General features: G+C 51.0%; 1 protein-coding gene across 2 annotated transcripts in view; it reads left to right on the top strand.

Annotated features, from left to right (window-relative positions):
* The first annotated feature begins 1,218 nt into the window (after nt 1-1,218).
* COL6A2 (collagen type VI alpha 2 chain) overlaps nt 1,219-20,663 on the top strand; it is a 53,134-nt gene continuing 33,689 nt past the window's right edge. For both annotated transcript variants that reach the window (XM_030580368.1, XM_030580370.1), the window contains exons 1-10: nt 1,219-1,433; nt 5,914-6,057; nt 10,513-11,111; nt 14,691-14,711; nt 17,017-17,082; nt 18,025-18,078; nt 18,185-18,229; nt 19,356-19,382; nt 20,130-20,156; nt 20,248-20,292. In XM_030580368.1, coding sequence (XP_030436228.1) covers nt 5,943-6,057; nt 10,513-11,111; nt 14,691-14,711; nt 17,017-17,082; nt 18,025-18,078; nt 18,185-18,229; nt 19,356-19,382; nt 20,130-20,156; nt 20,248-20,292 — 999 coding nt within the window. In that variant the 5' untranslated portion in view covers nt 1,219-1,433; nt 5,914-5,942. The remainder of the gene's footprint in view (nt 1,434-5,913; nt 6,058-10,512; nt 11,112-14,690; nt 14,712-17,016; nt 17,083-18,024; nt 18,079-18,184; nt 18,230-19,355; nt 19,383-20,129; nt 20,157-20,247; nt 20,293-20,663) is intronic.

Genomic DNA, 20,663 nt, shown 5'->3' on the forward strand with positions numbered 1-20,663 from the left:
CAGCTTCCCACCCCCCACCCTCCGCCCTGAGGCACCCCTCCCCCTGCCCCAGCTCACCCCTGCTCTGCACACGAGCACCCCGAGCACGCCTCGCTGCTTCACTTCTCCCGCCTCCCAGGCTTGCGGCGCCAATCAGCTCGGGGAGGAGGTAGGGCAGGGGTGCCCTGGGGTGGGCAGTTCCCCTGCATTCCCCCCTCCCTTACTTGCTGCTGGCGGCCCTCCCCGCTCTCCTCTGCCCCAGCTCCCTCCGCCTAAATGCCAGCGGCGACCAGAGCGGCTGAAGATCTGGCTGCCGCAGTCGCTGCCAAAGAAAATGGCGCCTCTCAAATGCTAGTGCCCTAGGCGACTGCCTAGGTCGCCTAAATGGTTACACTGGCCCTGGGGGCACACTGGGCATGGAGCAGTTATAATAGCAGGGAAGCAGCAAAAATCAGATTAGGAAAACAAATAGTAACATGGGTATTCATTAAAATGATGGGTCTGGCTTGTACTTGGAACCCAACAGGGCTCACAGCCTGTGAGAGCTATGCACATGCTACAAACCCAGCACCACGACTGGCAGGTCCCTCCGAGAGGCCAAGGGCTGAATGGGTTTGGAGAGTGACCTGCTCCCCCACCCCTAGATTGAGAGGTCAGTTCATGGCAGTGTCCAAGGGCAGGGAAGACATAGGATGATGTGGGGACACTGGTGCTGCCATTCACCCTATTGTGTTTGTCTTCGCATTAGTGACATTAATGGGGGTTGGATCGGGATATTTTCCTGGCCAGGAGGTTGCCAGGGTCCCTGAGTAAGAGGTGAATATTTGTGAAGGCTGTGGGAAGCTGAAGTCTGAGACCTTCTTGTTTTGAAATGTGCCAGTCCATGTTATGCATTCTCCTCAAGATAGGTTACAAATGGGGGGAAGAGGAGTAACATGAGTGAGTGGTGAAAATCCATGTGGCAGGCACAGGGAGAGCTCCTGTGCTTGGAAAAACATGATTTCCTCTTCCGTTTTGTTTAAAATAATCTCCTAACAGCAACATTACAGCATCCCCTCACCCCACTCCAGACACCCCCAGGGAAAGGAGTGATTGGAGGGTGATTCCCACTCCCCAGCCTAGCCTAGTGGGGCTTCGATGGATCCGCACTGACACCCTGTGGATACTTGGAGTAAGGACATCTTTGGTCTCTGTCACAGACAGAGCTGAAGGAGGAGAATTATAAAGTAGGCAGTTTCTTTTTTGCCAGAGAACAGAGGCTCTCAGCTGGAGAAGCCTCTGCCACTCCCAACTGATCCCTTCTCTTCATCAAAAATAGACACCAAAAACTTCAAGAAAAGAAATCCAACCCTTCCAACCAAAGATGCAGAAGCCCTATTGACAAAAAGATTCCAAGACTTTTCTCTTCTTTTCCTGATTTGACTTTCTGGAGGAAACTTCGATCTTGTTTTCAGGTAGGCAAAGACTCTTTCTTCACCATTTGATATCTCCATAAACCTTCCTGCTTCTTTTGAAGCTGCTGCAGATGTGAACAGCGAAACTAACTTTTTTATCTTCAGGCTGTGTTTGTGCTGCTGTTTGTGAACTCTTGATCAAGTTGATACAGTAGAATTTCTAGGCATGTTGCTTTTAGAGACTAGACACAGTAAACGCTTACATCTCTGAGCTGCTCCATAGTTCAGAGATTTACATGTGTGGATATTCTGGGCAACAAACTCTTGGGATTAGATAAATTTGTTAATGAGGCCACTTTCTGAAGGAAACCTTTTTGGGAGAGATTCTGCAGCTTCTGCTCTTCACAAGACCCAAGGAAAGTTCATATACAAGGGACTGAACTCAAGTTTCAGGCATTATGGCCAAGGGGCTAGTCAGTCACTATACAACTTGTTGGGCCAAATTAATCCCTAGTGTAACTCTATTGAAGCCAGTGGCTTTACCTGAGGGACAGACTTGGCCCGCTGAAGCAGTACCAGAATGTTGATGCTGCTACAAAGCCTGAATTATTAGACCCAAGGGCGTCTCTTTGACTTTCAGTGACACAGGAATACAAAATGCTCTTTGCTCCTCACAGAAATCGGGTGTTTTGGTCTGTTGAATTTCACAAGCAAGTCGATTTTCTGCGAAGAGGTGACTGGCAGGATTAGAACAGGGCTCGGTGTTATTGCTAGGGTACACGTAACTTGCTTTGTTCGGGCTGGTGGGTTTACGGCGTATACTCTGATTTCATGCACACTGCTTTAGCTGTGCACAGTGAAATGTGCATGTGGCTGGTTCACTAGTACTGCAATTCCAGCGGTTCGCTGATGGGTGTGGTTAACATGGCAGTATAAGCCATCCCCTGGAAGAGGTGCTGTTTCTGCACAAGTGAAAAGGGCACCCAGACTGAGATTGTTCCTCCCTCACAAAAGGACATTCCCAGGCCTCTGGCTGCCTCCTTCCCATGCTGTCTGTGCTGTTTGAAGTCCTGTGGTGTTTGATAGACGAGGTAGAGCTGGGTGCCAGGCAATGGAGGGGAGTGCTTTACAGTGGGTGATCTGCCTGGGAACCAACAACTGAGCACTAAGGGAAAGATCTAAGCAGATTGTTTGACACACACTGAAATTACTGGCACCTGCACTCAGTGAGCCCAGCCTGCGTGTGCGCGAGGGCAGGAGGAAGGCATTTGCCTGGGCATTTGTTGCAGACGAGGGCACAGATTTCTCCTACTTTTATCTTACTTGATTTTCAGAAGAAACCCTAGTGCCTTGGACAGAGCTAGAACAGAGGGTGCCTATGTAACTGCAGACCACAGGTTGTGCCCCGAGATCACATATTCCAGTGCACATATCCTGCTTCTCCACAGCCTCAACACAACCCATAGCCACTGCCATGAAAACCATGGGCCTGGATGGTTCTTCAAGCAGGAATACGGCATGTGAAATGTTATTGTAGATTCGCCATCAGTGAGATGATGCACGTGGGAATAGTTATCTTCCTGTGAGCAAAACCCATTTGGTGGCATTAACTCAGCTGCTTCCATACAATGTTAGCCCAGACACTGGGGCTGGGACTGGTTTGCTAGGGGCACCTCTGGCAAGTGAGATGCTCAGGCCTCTCTCAGGGATGTCAAGTAGATCTTCAGTGTAGGAGGCACACAAGATAGGGATTCTCACCTGCTGATGCTCTCAGCTCTCACAGTTGGGTGAGTGGAGCAGAGTGGTATGGGGGACCCTGGCTATGCAGGGAGGTTCTGTGGCACTGAGCTGGCCCTTCTGGCATGCTAGGGGATCTGCCAGCTGTCTCCACTCTCAAGGATGGGACAGAAGGTCTGTCATGCCTGCTAGCTGGTGTCCTGCTGATCTGTGAGCAGAGGGAATCTGTATCCCTCATTGTGAAATTACTGCCACATTTCACAGGACTCCACACTCCACCAGCCAACGTCTCCCCACTGTTATAGGGAAGGGCAGTGGGGACAAATGGTTGAATGATGTGATTGTGTGCAACAAGACTTGTTGGGGATCATCTCAAATGGTGGGTGGAGCTGCTCTCTTGCTATGAGGAGTTCAGGGGAGGGAGAGATGTCTTTCCATTCTGCCTACAAGTGCAGACCCGGCAGTCTCCTGCACGGCCACTGTCCTTGCCAGGCCACTGCTTGGCCATTAGGGCATGCTGCAAACAAACAGGGCAACCTAGGACAGGTGTGGATGGGTGAGCTCCTGGGCTTGCATGCAGCACTGCACAGTGCCTTGCGTCTGCACGTGCCCCCTCAAGTCTCCATCGATTCCTTGAGGTGAGGCCTGAACCACACGCAGGGAGAGGATCACTGCACAGTCTGGGGCCTTCTGCATCCACTCCATGGGCATGAAGCCAGGGCTGGTGAGTCCCAGGGCTGCTCCTCCTGTCTCTATTACCGGCAGGGATGTCTCACCTCTGACTCCCAGACTTTGGAGGAGGAGAGGTTGGGGGAAGCTTTGAGAGGGTCCCCTCATGGACTCTGCCAAATCACTCCCTCAGTGCCTGCAGGCCCGTGTGATCAGTGGGGGCCACTCCTCATCAGGCCAGACTGTCTGGGCGCCCTATGTGAGCCAGAGTAGGTAATACAGCCCAGGTGATATGACCTTCCCTGGGCACCTCTCTGCGGGGCTGCCTGGGGAAGGTCAGTGTGTGTCCCTCACCCCGCTCACCCACGCCTCCCCAACCTGCTCACTGCCACCACGTGGGTCCTGGACTCAGCAGAGAACCCTCCATGGTATCCAGGGGGACGGCAGGGGACAGCACCCAGCCAGTGACCTGTGGTCCTGTTGGCATGTGGGCCTGGTGAACATGCTGCCCCCAGGGAAGGCTGGGGGAAGCAGATGTAATGGTACCACCTGAGGTGGGGCAGGAGTGCACTGAGGTGAGCTGGAGAGGTGGGGGGTGGGGCTGAGATGGAGTGAGGACCCCGGCTGCTTTAACTGCTGCTCAGGCAGCGACTCTGATGGGAGCATGACTGTCCCAGGGGAAATCTCTGGTTACAAATGGCAGGGGAGTTGTCCTGGGGCTCTTGTGGGGCACTGCTGTGCCGTATGTGTCACAGGAGTGTGTGTGCACAGAGGAGAGAAGGCTCTGGGTACACGCCTGCAGCTCCAAGTCAGCACTACTCTTCTAGTAGCATCATTCATCCTGGTGCAGAAGAGGCCATGGCTGGTGGAGCTTCTCCACCCCACGCTGCTAGTGCACCCCAGTCCTCTGCTGGAAGGCTGAGAGGCAATCTCTTGCCGTGCCCATCCACTCCTTGGCTTCTCCAGTAGGGGCAGCAAATTGCCACGTGGGATGATGCCTGTCTTTGCTGTTGTGAGCCCCTGTCTACTGTGAGCTGGACTCAGGATCCTTCTCACTGCACACAGGTCACATGGAGGTGGTCCCTGGCCAGCTGGCAGGGCCAGGGATAATCAGCTAATTCCTGAGCCAGCCTATGCTCCAATGACTGGCCCCAGACTGCACAGCAACATCGCTCTCCATGGCGCTTCCCTGCAAACGAAACAAATGGGTGCTGATTTCGCTTTGCGAGCACATCTGAAGTATTTCTTTAATAGGCAGATGCCCTTTGAATGCTGGCTACAGTCCTGGGGCTCAGGATGGGGCCCAAAGGGCTGAGGGGTAATACTGGAGGATTTGGGGGTCCCAGAATGCTTGGCACTGCTCTCATCCGAGCCCCTCAAGCACTCTGCAGACATGGCCATGTTTTCTCAGCACCCTGCTGACAGGTAGGGTGCTATGGGCATGGTATCCCGATTTCCGGGGGAGGAAACAAAGGCAGAGCGGTTAAGTGACTGGCACGAGGCCAGACAATGGCTGTGGTGCTGATCTCACATCCCTGTAAGTCAGAAATGGCCTTGTTGGACCCAGTGGCATGACACTGGTGGAACCAGCATGACCCTAGTGAGTCAGTGCAGTCAGGACAGCCTGAATCTCGCGTTGCTGCGCTGGCCACTAGACCCCTTCCCTTGGAGCAACATGGGCTGGGGAAGCAACCACCCATCTGGCATGAGGTAAAAGCTGCTTAAAGACAACTTCCAGCTGCACTCCAAGAAGAGGGGTATTTAAAATAACTTAGCTGGATTAGTTAGACCTGAAACCTGACTGCAAGTCCCAAGGTACAGCCACTCTGTACTGAATGAGGGTGGAGCCACACTCCCGACTGCACAGCGAGCACTTTGCTTGGTGGGTCGCAACTAGCATTGCCCTGGATGCTGTGTGCTGTGAATTGCAGGTTCCAGGCCCCAAAGGGAGCACTGTGATCATCCAGTCTGCCCTCTTGCATAACGCGGGCCAGGTGACGAGGGCACTATTAGAGAAGCATCTGCTCCTGATTTTTAAAATGTCCAGTCAGAAGACTCCAGCCCGACTCTTGGTAAGTTGTTCCAGTGGCTAATTCCCCTGACTGACCCCTGGGTTTGGTTTGTTCTCCTGCAGGAAGCTGAATGTGAAGTGAGGTGGCTAAGATGTCCCAACCAGCCTTTTTTGCTGTTCTTCTTTGCATGACGCTGGTTCCCCTCCAGGCTCAGTATGATGAGATCGAGTTCACAGCCTTCAGTCCTCGTTCAGCTGCCTGCCCAGGTACCAACAGGTTAACTCGTCTCTCTGCCTCTGTCCTCTGTATTCAGCATTAACACTGAAAACTCCCCTGGGTTCAGTTCTAAAGGCTGCTCAGAGGGGCCCCTCCATGGCATGCCAGAGCTCACTGCTCCTTTGCATTGGCTGCACAGTACCAAGCCCCGAGGAGCTTCCTTGCCCAGTGGGTGGGGCAGGGCACACATGCAGCTCCCATTCCTGAGGGATGAGCTGGGGTGCGGATGTCTGGGCATGAGGATCTCAGTCTAGGGGAGGCAGGATATCACTGTAGATAGCACAGTGGACCCAGTTTGTGTGTACATTGTGTGTTACCATTCCTTATCCTCCCTGCACCTCCCTCCCAAACCCATTCTAAGAAGTCAGTGTAGACAAAGCCCAGTGTAGACAAAGCTGGGTGATTGGGCAACAAAATGGCAGATGAAATTCAATGTTAAGTTCAAAGTAATGCACATTGGAAAACATAATCCCAACTATACGTATAAAAATGGGTCTAAATTAGCTGTTAAGGGCATAAGAACAGCCATATTGGGACAGACCAAAGGTCCATCTAGCCCAGTATCCTGTCTTCTGACAGTGGCCAATGCCAGGTGGCCCAGAGGGAATGAACAGAACAGGGAATCATCAAGTGATCCATCCCCTGCCGCCCATTCCCAGCTTCTGGCAAACAGAGACTAGGGACACCGTCCCTGCCCATCCTGTGTTACGAGAAGGAGTAAATAACATTTCCTTATTTACTTTCTCCACATTAGGCGTGATTGTATGGACCTCTGTCATATCCCCCTTTAGTCATGTCTTTTACAAGCTGAAAAGTCCTGGTCTTATTAATCTCTCCTCATACAGAAGCCGTTCCATATCTCTAATCATTTTTGTTGCCCTTTTTTAAACCTTTTCCAAGTCCAATATATCTTTTTTGAGAAGGGGTTACCACATCTGCATGCAGTATTCAAGATGTGGGCATATCATGGATGTATCTAGAGGCAATATGAGATTTTCTGTCTGATTATCTACCCCTTTCTTCATGATTCCCAACATTCTGTTCACTTTTCTGACTGCCACTGCACATTGAGAGGATGTTTTCAGAGAACTGTCCACAATCATAGGCGCCGACTCCATGGGAGCACCCGCGGGGAAAAATTGGTGTGTGTTCTGCACCCACCAGCAGGTCCTCACTCCGCCCCACCTCACCTCCTCCTCCACCTCCTCCCCTGAACACACCATCCCCGCTTCTCCTCCCAGCGCTTGCCGCCGCGAAACAGCGAGGAGGAGTGGGAATGTGGCACGCTCAGGGGAGCAGGTGGGGAAGAAGCAGGGCCAGGGCAGGGGTTTGGGAAGGAGTTGGAATGGAGGTGGGAGGGAGCAAGGCAGGGTTGGAATCGGGGCAGGACTGGGAGCAGGGGGGCACGAGCACCCACCAGGGCCAGGAAAAGTGGTGCCTATGTCCACAATGACGCCAAAATCTTTCTTGAACGGTAACAGCTAATTTAAACCCCATCATTTTATAGATATGTTTTTCAATGTGCATCACTTTGCATTTATCAGCACTGAATTTTGTCTGCAATTTTGTTGCCCAGCCATCCAGCTTTGTGAGATCCTTTTGTAGCTCTTTGCAGTCTGCTTTGATCCTCCTTTGTCTGTTTGCTTTGCAGTCTGCTTTGATCGCCTTGTCCACATGCTTGTTGACCCCCTCAAAGAATTCTAGTAGATTGGGGAGGCATGATTTCCATTTACAAAAACCACCAGTTTGCCCTGTACTGAAGTCAGCCTGTATTTGCTGGGATCACCTCTGGAGCCTTTTTTTAAAAAATGGGGTCACATTAGCTGTCCTCCAGTCATCTGGTATAGAAGCTGATTTAAATGTTGGGATACAGGCTACAAGTAGTAGTTCTGCAATTTCATATTTGAGTTCCTTCAGAACTCTTGGGTGAATCCCATCTGGTTCCTGTGGCTTATTACTGTTTAGATTATCATTTTTCCCCAAAACCTCCTGTAATGACACCTCAATCTGGGACAGTTCCTCAGATTTGTCACCTAAAAAGAACGGCTCAGGTGTGGGAATGTCCCTCATATCCTCAGCCATGAAGACCGATGCAAAGAATTCATTTAGTTTCTCCGCAATGGCCTTATCGTCCTTGAGTGCTCCTTTAGCATCTCGATTGTCCACTGGCCCCACTGGTTGTTTAGCAGGCTTCCTGCTTCTCATGTGCTTGAAAAAAAATTTGCTCCTACTTTTTGAGTCTTTGGCTAGCTGTTCTTCAAATTCTTTTTTGGCCTTCCTAATTATATTTGTACACTTCATTTGCCAGAGTTTATGCTCCTTTCTAGTTTCCTCACTAGGTTCTAACTTCCACGTTTTAAAGGATGCCATTTTGCCTCTCACTGCTGCTTTTACTTTGTTTAGCCTTTTTTGGTTCTCTTACTATGCTGAATTTGGGGTGTACGTTTAAGTTGTGCCTCTGTTATGGTGTCTTTTAAAAGTTTCCATGCAGTTTGCAGGGATTTCATTTTATGTGCTGTACCTTTTAATTTCTGTTTCACAAACTTCCTCATTTTTGTGTAGTTTCCCTTTCTGAAATTAAGGGCTACAGTGTTGGGCCGCTGTGATGTTTTCCCCACCACAGAGATGTTACATTTAATTATATCATGGTCACTATTACCAAGCGGTCCAGCTATATTCACCTCTTGGACCAGAACCTGTGCTCCACTTAGGACTAAATAAAAAATTGCCTCTCCTCTTGTGGGTTCTAAGACTAGCTGCTCCAAGAAGCAGTCGTTTAAGGTGTCAAGAAACTTTCTCTCTGCATCCCTGAGGTGACTTGTACCCAGTCAATATGCGGATAGTTGAAATCCCCCATTATTATTGAATTTTTTATTGTAATAGCTTCTCTAATCTCCCTGAGCATTTCACAGTCACTATCACCATCCTGGTTGGGTGGTCTGTAATATATTCCTACCGCTATATTCTTATTTTTCGAGCATGGAATTACTATCCAGAGAGATTCTGTGGTACGGTTTGGTTCATTTAAGATTTTCATTTCATTTGATTCTATGATTTCTTTCACATACAGTGCCACTCCCCCACCAGCATGACCTGTTCTGTCCTTCCGATATATTTTTGTACCCTGGTATTACTGTATCCCATTGATTAGCCTCATTCCACCAAGTTTCTGTGATGCCTATTATATCAATATCCTCATTTAATATGAGGCATTCTAGTTCACCCATCTTATTATTTAGACTTCTAGCATTTATAGAGAAGCACTTTAAAAACTTGTCACTTTTTAGCTGTCTGTCATTACATGATGTAATTGAATAGGACCTTTTTTCATTTGACTGTTTCTCATTGGATCCTACCTGTATTTTATTATCTTCCATCCTCTCCTCCTTACTAGAGAATCTCCATTAATAGGTCCTCCCCAAGGGGTGTCTCTGTCCAAACCACGTGCTCCTCTGCATCTGTCGACTTTTACCACTCAAGAAAGAGATCTTGGAGTCATTGTGGATAGTTCTCTGAAAACATCCACTCACTGTGCAGCAGCAGTAAAAAAAAGTGAACAGAATGTTGGGAATCCTTAAGAAAGGGATAGATAATCAGACAGAAAATATCATAGTGCCTCTATATAAATCCATGGTACACCCACATCTTGAACACTGAATGCAGATGTGGTTGCCACATCTCAGAAAAGATATATTAGAATTAGAAAAGTTTCAGAAAAGGGCAACAAAAATTATTAGGAGTATGGAACAGCTGCCATATGAGGCGAGATTAATAAGACTGGGACTTTTCAGCTTAGAAAAGAGATGACTAAGAGGGGATATGATAGAGGTGTGAAGAAAGTTAATAAGGAAGTGTTGTTTACTCCTTCTCATAACACAAGAACTAGGGGTCAGGAAATGAAATTAATAGGCAGCAGGTTTAAAATAAACAAAAGGAAGTATTTCTTCACACAACACACAGTCAACCTGTGAACACTTGACCTTCAGAAGATTCTCTGGTAAAGACTATAACAGGGTTAAAAAAAGAACTGGATAAATTCATGGATGATAGGTCCATCAATGGCTGTTAGCCAGGATGGTGTCCATAGCCTGTTTGCTAGAACCTAGGAACTGGCGACAGGGAGTGGATCACTTGATGATTACCTGTTCTGTTCATTCCCTCTGGGGCACCCGGCATTTGCCACTGCTTGAAGACAGGATACTGGGCTAGATGGGCCTTTGTTCTGACCCAGTATGGCCATTCTTATGTTCCTGTGACGCGGTTTCTACCCAATAGCCATTTTCATGAGCCATCACCATAAAGCACCTCCAGGGGTGTTCCATGTGCAGAAGCGGTAGGTCTGTGTCGTGTGCTCCTGCACACTGTGTGCTCATTGCTCTGTGGGGTTTGCTCCTGCACAGTCTCAGTCCCATCCTGATGCTATCTGCCCCATTATCTCCACACAGAGAAAATAGACTGCCCCATCAACGTGTACTTTGTCATTGACACCTCGGAGAGCATTGCCCTGCAGACTGTGCCCATCCAGAGCCTGGTGGAACACATGAAGCAGTTCATCCCAGCCTTCATCAATAAACTGGAGACCGAGGTCTATCAGAACCAAGTTTCCATTACATGGAATTTCGGGGGACTTCACTTCTCAGATGTGGTGAAGATTTACAGCGCCTTGACCAACAGCAAGGACGTGTACATCACCAGGCTGTATGGCATTGAGTATATTGGCCGAGGCACGTTCACAGACTGCGCGATCTCCAACATGACCAGTGAGATCCTGACCCACGCAGTCCCTGCCGTAAACTTTGCTGTGGTCATCACAGACGGCCATGTGACGGGCAGCCCTTGTGGCGGGATGAAGATGCAGGCTGAGAAGGCCCGGGATGCAGGTATCAAGCTCTTTGCAGTGGCCCCCAGCCAGAACATCTTCGAGCAGGGTCTCCGGGAGATCGCCAACCTCCCCCATGAGCTGTACCGCAACAACTATGCCACCACCAAGAGAGGTGCAATTGAGGTGGATGAGAACACCATTGACCGGATTATCCAAGTCATGGTAAGGGACATTGGTGCACACCACTCCAGCCTAACGCTGCAGCCAGAGGGTGCAGGGTCAGGCCGTTGTGACACAGGTAGGGATGCAACAGCAATTTTGTCGGACTGGGCTGCTGGGACAGAGGCACTGGGGACTAAGAACAGGCGATCCAGGGGCTTGTCTATACACAAAAGTTGTACTGCTCTGACTGCACTGGTTCAGATAAGCCAGCTAGTGGATGCAGTTATACCAGGATTAAAGTGCTTAGGCCAGTACTGCTTAGTCTATGTGTACATTATGGAGCCCATACCAGCATAGCCTCCTCGTGTAGACACAACCTACACCAGCAGAAGGAGCTTTTCTGTCAGTGCAGGAACGCCACCTCCCCAAACAACATTGGCCACGTCGAGAGAAGCACTATTCTGTCAACATAGTTGTGTCTGCACTGTCGGCATAGCTACGGCTGTCAGGGTGTGTTTTTCACACCTGTAGCTATGCTGACATTGCTTTTAATTGCAGACCAAGCCTTAATCCACAGAGAATGAGGAGAATAAGCTATTGTGGTATAAGCACCTTTATACCAGTAGAAGTGTGTCCACACTAGGCAATTGTACCGCTCAAACCCTCCCACCTGTTAGCAGAATGGGTAGATCAGTACAAAAGGTATGTGCAGCCCACACCTGGCCTGGAAGTTGGGCACTGTTGAGGCAGCTGGTGCACACAGTTTAATAAAATGGTAAGTAAATATTTAAGGGGAAAATTTGTGTCAGAGCCCCCTCCCCCCGACAGTTCATCCCAAGGAGAGAAATTATGATGGGCCAAGTCATTGCCTGTTATCATCACCGTGTCTGTGTTCCCTCCATATATCCTAGAATCCCCGTAAGCCAGCCTTGAGCCTCCAGTTTTATGGCGAATTACTTTACTTCCTAATGTTAGAATTGGTGCCAATATCTCTTTGTGGGAGGAGGGGATGTAAACGGTCAATCTGCAGTTCACCAGTAGCTCTTCTGGATGAGGAAGGTTAGCTCCTGAAACCTGCATTTTGTCACTCTGGGGAGTCACTCGGAGTCTTCACTGCTCTCAGTTTCCCTCTATTCGGAATAGGAGTCAGGGTGAAAAGAAGCTCCACCTCCAATCCTAAATCCCTCCCACAACCTCTGGGAGCAGGATGTCGCTGCTGGAGTGAAATGAAGTAGTTAGCCAGGCTGACACTTCGCTGAGTTCTTGCCCCCTTGGGGTGAGAAGGTCAGTTCACACCGAGCTGAGGAGGAGAGATGCTGTCGGTCTCTCTGAGTGCTCAGAATGACCTGGGCACCTTGTGCAAGGCAAACTCTCAATATCAAGATAGACAGAGCACTGTCACCTTTTCAGTTAGGTTTTCTCCAAAGCCATAAAGGGCTAAAAACTTTCAGCTGCTGAGCTCCCTCCAGATCTGACTTCAGTGACAACAGCAGATACTCAGCATCTTTGACAACCAGGGCATGTTTTTACAATGAAAGCTTTGCTATGGCAGCATCTGATGGACCCACGAGAAGTGTTCAGTGGGCCCCCTACTCAGATGCCTGCAGTTAAGAATGTGCATACGTGTCTGCAGGCTCCGTGTCTGACTAAAAAATATTGATAAATTTCCTTAGGATTCTTACTGGTTTCACTTAGTTAATTCTTCCTTTGTTCGAAGTGTCCAATTTGCCAACTCAGCAAACGCGCTTGTACTTTACTAGGAAGGCTACAGACTTGAAAGGTTCTGGGCTCAAATTTGCACAAAATCAGTGTTCCCCCAAATGTTAAGCTCTTCTTCCCTCCTTGCACCATACTGCCAGGGGCGGCTCTGGGCAATAGTGCACCAAGTGCATACCTGTGGCTGGAAGCCGCAGGGGGTGGTGTGCCGGTCGCCAGGAGGGCAGCAGTCAGGCAGCTTTCAGCGGCATGCCTACGGGAGGTCTGCCGGTCCCGCAGTTTCGGCGGCAATTCGGCGGTGGGTATGCTGAAGGCGCGGGACCAGCAGATCACCCACAGAAACGTCACCGAGGCTGCCTGACTGCGGTGCTTGGGGTGGCAAAATACTGCACTAGGTGTGATTGATCAGTGTGTGTAGTCTAGCATTTAAAACTAGTCTTACAGTCCACTTCAGCTCATAACTAACAAAACCAACAGCCCTTATTTTCAGTGGAAACTCCTGGGTACTTGACACTGATAAGAATCAGGTAACCCATTCAAATACCCACATAATGAATTAGGAGCCAAAGTTTAGGACCATTTAAAAAAAAATCCTGGCAAACAAAGTCTCTGAGAGGGAGAAGGTGGGTGAGGTAATATCGTGCTCAGAAGCTTGTCTCTCGCCACCAGAAGTTGGTCCAATAAAAGCTATTCCCTCCCCCACCTTGTCTCTCTAATATCCTGGGACCAGCATGGCTGCCACAACATGACATAATTAAGTTCACGGATGTTCTGTTCTATCCAAGTATTGTCTGACGTAAGTCCATCCTTTAAAGCCTTATTGGCGTAATAGCACTTGAGGGCCTGTCCTGCAAATGCTCATGTACGTGCTGAATGCTCAGCATGGGGGTTGCTCCATCAAAATCACACACTGCAACAGAGGGGAAGGATGGCCCTGTGGTGAGGGAACTAGCCCAGGACATAGGAGAGCTGTGAGGGTCAATTCCTGGCTCTGGTATAGATTTGCTGTGTGATCCTGAGGAAGTAACTTCACCTCTCTGTTCCTCAGATCCGATCTGTACAATAAGGGAAATAGCCCTGCCCTGCTCATGGGGGGGGACTCCAGTACCGATTGTAAGGTGCCCAGACACTGGGGTGACAGGGGGCTAGAGCATCTCAAAGGACAAAGCTGCTGTGACAAACAGTCTCTGTTCCTAACCACCAATGACTGGAAAAACGGGCCAAGACCTTGCCTTTCACTGTCACTCACTGAAAACACAGGGGCAAAACTTGACTAGTTTTCCATACAATCCAGTTCCTGGCCCTGCCTCCGCAAAGCTCACACACATGCTCAGTTTTGGGCAGCTTGTGCCATTCCTTTGCTAGTAGGCAGTGCTACGCACAGTGTGTAACATTACGCCCAAGTGCGCGTCTCTGCAGGACTGGCCCTACGGCCCCAGCTGGGGAAGGCGAATGGATTGCGCTCTTGCATTCTCTGTGATTTAAAATGTGTACCAGTGATCAGTGCTACCCTGCATGTAAACTGAAAGGAGACAGAGCGGGTTAGTTCTGCAGTCTCTGGCCCCAGTCTGCAGGCTATTCCATCCAACAGGCCTGTGCTCCCAGCCAGAGCCCTGGGCTCATACAGAACAATACACAGAATCGGGGCCTTTGTCCTTGGACAACAGGATACCCCACCTATGTGTCAGAAATCGGAGCGGTCTCATCTCCATATCTCACACCTGGGACTGAAAGTCACCACTGCTTGGGTTATTGTATGTTGCTTTTAAACCATATAACTACTGTCTCCCGCTTTCCCTGCTCCCAGTGGGGAGTGCCAGGACTGCCCAGCTCCGGGAGGGGGAGGCACGCCAGGTCTCCTCATGCTTTTTTATCTAAATGATCTGATTTCTCTCTCTCTCTCTCTCTCTCTCTCTCTCACAGAAACATGAAGCCTATGGAGAGGTGAGTGAACAACACCTTCACACAGCTTGCTCACTCCAGTGAAATTGGATTGTACCACAGATGAGTAACCCTGGTCCTGCACTGAACTGCAGGCAGCTGGACCCCTGCACCCATGTGGAACTCAGTGTGGGGTCAGGGACAAGGTCATGTTGCCTTTTAGTTAAAATGAAACAGCAGGATCCTGAGTTCCTGCCCTAAATCCCAGGTTAGTTTTGCTGAGTATAAATAAACAGCTGCTGTGTCCCCAGAGGTGGCTGCATTACAGTGCTAGACATAGTGATTTCTGCCTGTATAAAGTTTTGTGAAGTGTTTCTGGCTCCTTTGGGCTGGAAGGAAATATACACAGAGATGAAATTCTGGGTTAGAAAACAGCAGCAGGACCTAGCATTACCATCAGATGGAAGAGGCAGACATTGCTCGCATTATGCCATTTATTCCACTGTAATGGTTTGTTTTATTGAACTGCTTTGGGGAGCGAAAGAACTTAAGATTCAATGCCCAGGCCAACTCAGACCAAGATCTTTCTCACTTCTTTAGTTGTTCAACTTGTTTAATATCAAACTCTCGAGGGGCTCAGCTCTGTGGGTGTGGATAGATTTAAGTACCTGAGCTGGCTTTTATGCCTCTTATAAAGACCCCTTCGGCCTACTGGAGCAAATCGGTGGCTGCATTTATGCTGTAGAGACAGCCCAGCTCTCAGCCGGAACTGCGCACATGGAGATCTTTGTTCCAATAACACAAGCTGTGCAGCCCCTCCATTAATTCACTTTGTGTCACCTTGGACCTCTAGGGGAGAACATGGCATTTTCCTGCCCACCTTCCTCAGGCAAAATCCCCAGGCACTTTGTGGCAATTTTTCATGAGAAGAGCTGGCTGAGACCATAACCCCAAATATCCTGCCCAGAGCGGAGGGCAGCAGCAGATCCAGACCATACACACCAGCAACGGCCATTACAGCGTTGGTTGATTAGTCCCCAGTCCTGCTGAGGAGAAAGGAGCAAAAATGTGCAAAGGAGTCTTGGCAGCATCCTGTACTTTGGAGGGAAGCGAATGTTTCAGTTGGTGTCTAGCCTCACCTACACGCCTATTGTCCATTTATCTGCCCACACAGGCGGACAGGAGAGCTTCAGGTGCACTAGACCCCAAACGGCATAAGAACTGCACAGAGATGCTCTTTAAACCCAACCAGGCCAGAGCGCCATTAAGGCTAAGCGGTAACAGTCCCTGCTCCCCAGGGCTGCCCCCAGCCAGGCCAGGATTTGGGGGCTTCTGGCTGGTTCCCCTTCTGAAATCTAGGGTGCGATTTTCCACCATGCTGCCTGGTGGCCCCACTCTGATCTCATCAGAGCAAATGGGGTATTTCCTGGAGGCCTATGGGAGCGGAGCTAGACTGACACTGGGCAGTGTCTGCATCCCAGCCTCAATGTTCCCTCAGTGTGTGCCCATCCCAGCCCCTTGTTACCAAGAAGGCTAACAGCATTATGGGCTGTATAAGTAGGGCATTGCCAGCAGATTGAGGGACGTGATCTGCTCGACATTGGTGAGGCCTCATCTGGAGTACTGTGTCTAGTTTTGGGCCCCACACTACAAGAAGAATGTGGAAAAATTGGAAAGAGTCCCAGCGGAGGGCAACAAAAATGATTAGGGGGCTGGAGCACGTGACTTATGAGGAGAGGCTGAGGAAACTGGGATTGTTTAGTCTGCAGAAGAATAAGTGGGAATTTGATAGCTGCTTTCAATTACCTGAAAGGGGGTTCCAAAGAGGATGGATCTAGACTGTTCTCAGTGGTAGCAGATGACAGAACAAGGAGCAATGGTCTCAAGTTGCAGTGGGGAGGTTTAGGTTAGATATTAGGAAAAACTTTTTCACTAGAAGGGTGGTGAAGCACTGGAATGGGTTACCTAGGGAGGTGGTGGAATTCCTTCCTTAGAGGTTTTTAAGGTCAGGCTTGCCAAAGCCCTGGCTGGGATGATTTAGTTGGGGTTGGTCCTGCTTTTAGCAGGGGGTTGGACTAGATACCTCCTGAGATCCCTTCCAACCCCAATATTCTATGATTCAAGCCTGAAACTCCAGGCTGGCTGCAGAGGGCAGGGTCCATATACAGAGAAGCAGCAGTCTCAGCCTTCTCACTAGGGAGCCAGTGGGCACAGCGAGATCAGCTCCTGGGGACTGAGAATGAGGCTTCTGAAGATCTCTAAAGGCCTCCGGTTGTTTCCATTACCTCTGTCGTCCTGGCCTGGTTCTCCACCTGGCTTTCCCCATGCGTCGTGCCACGTGCCTCATGTTTAATCTGGTTTATTTCAGTGCTACAAGATGAGCTGTCTGGAGATCACAGGCCCGCCTGGGCCCAAGGGCTACCGGGGTCAGAAGGTGAGTGACACATGCCTGGTGGGCAGGAGGGGCTGTACTGGTTGAGTCCTTAGCCTGGGCTGGGATTGGGAACTGGGCGATGACACCGACCAGCCAAACCCAGACTGTCCTTGCCTTTGCTGACTTGCAGGCTGCAAACCCCACAGCTTCGGCCAGGCTTTCCTCACCTCACACTGATGCACAGCCTGTAGCAGAGAGAGGTGCAGGAGAACCCGTCCCCTGGGGCCTCACAAACCCAGCACCACCCCACTCTGGCTGGGCTGGAAACCAAAGGAACTGGGGACCCCTCCCCACTCCCAGTAACCACCTGCCACCCGGGCTCTAGGCTCACTCCTAACCACACCCACAGGCTGCCCCAGGCCAGGCTCCCATGATGACCCTAATTCTCTCTCTCTCCCCAGATGCCCAGGGCCAACCAGAGACTTCAGGGGGCCTGGGGCAAAGCAATTTCAGGGGCCCCTTCCATAAAAAAATGTTGCAATACTATAGAATACTATATTCTCGTGGGAGCCCCTGTGGGACCTGGGGCCTGGGCAAATTTCCCTACTTGCCCCCTCCCCCGGGCAGCGCTGCAGATGCCCCTTTCATCTTCCCCTCCCCCCACTCCTGGGGTGCCTGCGCAGTACCCCTCCCCCTGCACACTGTTCTCCCCAGGGCAGGGCAGGGCAGGGCAGCCTCAGCCAATGTTGTTCTTTGCCCTAGGCTAGTACACTCAGTGACGGGCAGCTGTCACACGGCCAGCTGGGCTGCATAGTCCCCTCCCCACAAAGCAGAGCTCTGAGTCCATATTGTGTGTCAGTCCCTCTGGTTGTCCATCTCCTGCACTCAGCGCTGAGCACAGCCCACTCTACTCTGGGCCTGCTTGCTGAGGCTGCACTCCATGGTGCCCTCTGCTGACCACGAATGAAAAGGCCTGGTGCTTTGTGTGTGCTTTGTTTGCAGGGTGCAAAGGGGAACATGGGTGAACCAGGAGGTCCTGGGCTCAAAGGGCGACAGGTGAGTGGTGTCATATCCCCCTGCTGCCTGCTGGCGAGCAGCCCCGGGCTAGGTCAGCTGGAGACTGACTGACTTTGGACTAACTCCCAAATCTTCTTTCTTGAAGGGTGACCCAGGCATTGAAGGTCCCATCGGATACCCTGGTCCCAAGGTAATGAATCCTGCGCCGGTGGCTGAGCTGTCTGCCTGCATTCTGGTTCCGATTCAGCAGTGGTGTGCGTGCGCGCTGCACAGCTGCCAGCCTGGTGCGCAACTTCCAGCACCGCTGCGAGGCCATGGGGCTGGGGGAGGGCACACGGCCTGCCCCACAGCCTGCTGGAGTCACTGACTTGTCTCCCCGGGACTCTGGATCCGTCCACGAGAGAGGAGGTTTTTGCTGAAGGGAATGTATTCAGCTGAATTTTGGCCTGCAGCATCGTGACAGCTGGGTGTTATAACAAGGCCTCCTGTCGGCTGTCTGCCATGGGCAGGACAGACGGCCCCTGCCCTTGCGCTGCCGCAGCCCACCTCAGACATGCAGGGAGGCTGCAGCCTCAAGTAGCTGCTTAGCCAAACAGGTGTCCCTTGCACTGCTTCCTGCAGGTCAGCAAGCAGGCAGGCTCCCAGCCAGAGAGCGTTCCTCCGCCAGGGCCCTTTGCCAGATAGGCCAGGCTCTAGCCACTGCACATCAGCGCCGTGCCGCATGAGGGTGCTCGAGCCGGTGGGCGGTCCCTAAGGTAGGTCCCTAAGACCCCGGAAGAGCCTGGGGGACAATCACCTGGCATGGAACCTGGAAGCAGATAGGGAGCCAGGGCAGCTCCTGGAGCACATCAGAAGTGTTACGTGCTCCTGGACCCCATTCCACTCAGCAGTCAGGTCCGTCCCGCCCACCACTGCGCCAGGGGATGCTTGAGTGGTGCCACAGGTTAGCCCCGAGGAGGGGCATGGCAGGGACCAGCCTGGAGAGTGATACTGCCTGTCAGCACAGATCGTTACAAAACAGGCAGAGTCTCCATGTTCCTGGAGGGCACTGCATGTTCATTGGGTTGGAATGAACATGTGTCCAAAGGGGCCGGGTCTGATGGCTACTGGCCCTCAACACCCACGGGCTGAAAGCTCTGTGAGGACCCAGACCCTGCTGTTCTGTGTCTGCACCAAGCAGTGTGGACTGCTGGGGATCTCGGCCTGTCTCTCTCTCACTCTAGCTGGCCCTCTCCTACTTTCTGCATCTCTGAGTCCCCTTGCCTGCCCCTACCCACAGACACTAACAAAGGGTTTTGTGTTTTTTCTTGCCCTAGGGTATTTCTGGTCTGAAAGGAGAGAAGGTAAGAAAGAGCCTCTGCTCCTGGTCTGGGCACTATGCAATGGGCCAGCGGGGCATTTCCACGGGAGCATGTTTCTAGTGCGTGTTTAGAGGCAGGTCTGGGAACAATGGTAGCAGTAGCTGGGAAAATGAGGAGGAATATTCTACAAGGATTTTGTTCATAGTGGAGCTTGACTGTGGGCATCTCTCCATGTTTGTGGCCTCTCCCCCACACGGCTGTGCTTTAACTTTGCTACCTTTACTACATGGAAGGTGCATTTCAGACTCCCAGGACTGAATACTCATCCACAGTGCACTCAGAATTGTATATTCAAAGGTCGTATTTGAAACTGAAGTATGCTGGTAAATTACAGAAATCATCCTATGTGGGAGCAGAAACAGTAGCATGTGATTTATGCAGCTAAGCATCGGGTGGCCAGACCAGGACTGGTGTAGACCAGGGTCGTTCCCACGAAGTCAATGCAGATATGCCATATTTTGCCAGCTGAGGATCTGGCCCAGCGTGTGGCACATTGACAACAAAGTGCCCCATGTCTGTGCCTGTGGGAGCGAGGAGGGGGTGCTGCGAGGATGTAATGGAATCATTGCCCGTAATGAACAGATCTGAGAACTTGGTGATCTGCTTGCAAACACTTCATGAGCAGAAAGGTGCGGGGAGGGGGCAGCTAGGACACAGTGGTCGTCATTAGGAGGGGTGAGCAGTGCAGTGTACCCAGAGCTGACTATGCATTGTCCCCTTTCTCTGCAGGGCGAGTTTGGAGGCGACGGCCGGAAGGTAAGAAAGCACCTTTCATGTGGCACCTATCCCAGCTTAGAGCCTCAGAGAGTCTCTAGCAAGATAATTACTTATTTTCCTTTGGTCCCAGGGGGCAGCTGGTTTGGCAGGAAGGAACGGCACCGATGGACAGAAGGTAACGCCACGCAAGGGACAAGCCGTGCCCAGTCCAGCTCCGGTGCTCTTGTTGGTTCCCAATGCCTGAGGCTGGAGAGAAGCTGTTGCCATGGATGAAAGTGAAATACAGGATAATATCAGAGAATTCTTTCCTGGGGGTGGGCAGGAGCCGTCCCTCTCCCGTACCTGCCAAAAGACCTTCATTGCTTCCACAGACCAGCCTTCAGCCCTCCCTTCTACACTTCCTCTGGGCACTGCGGGGGCCTCAGCACCCACAGAGCCCAGCATGGAAAAGGGCCTTGATATATAGGCAGGCCATTGTTCCCGTGCCCCCTCCAGGGTGCTGAAGCTGCCTCCGTGCACCACCTGCAGGGCATCACTGCTGCCTGC

The sequence above is a fragment of the Gopherus evgoodei genome, chromosome 11, assembly GCF_007399415.2.
Source record: "Gopherus evgoodei ecotype Sinaloan lineage chromosome 11, rGopEvg1_v1.p, whole genome shotgun sequence".
Classification (NCBI taxonomy): Eukaryota; Metazoa; Chordata; order Testudines; family Testudinidae; genus Gopherus; species Gopherus evgoodei.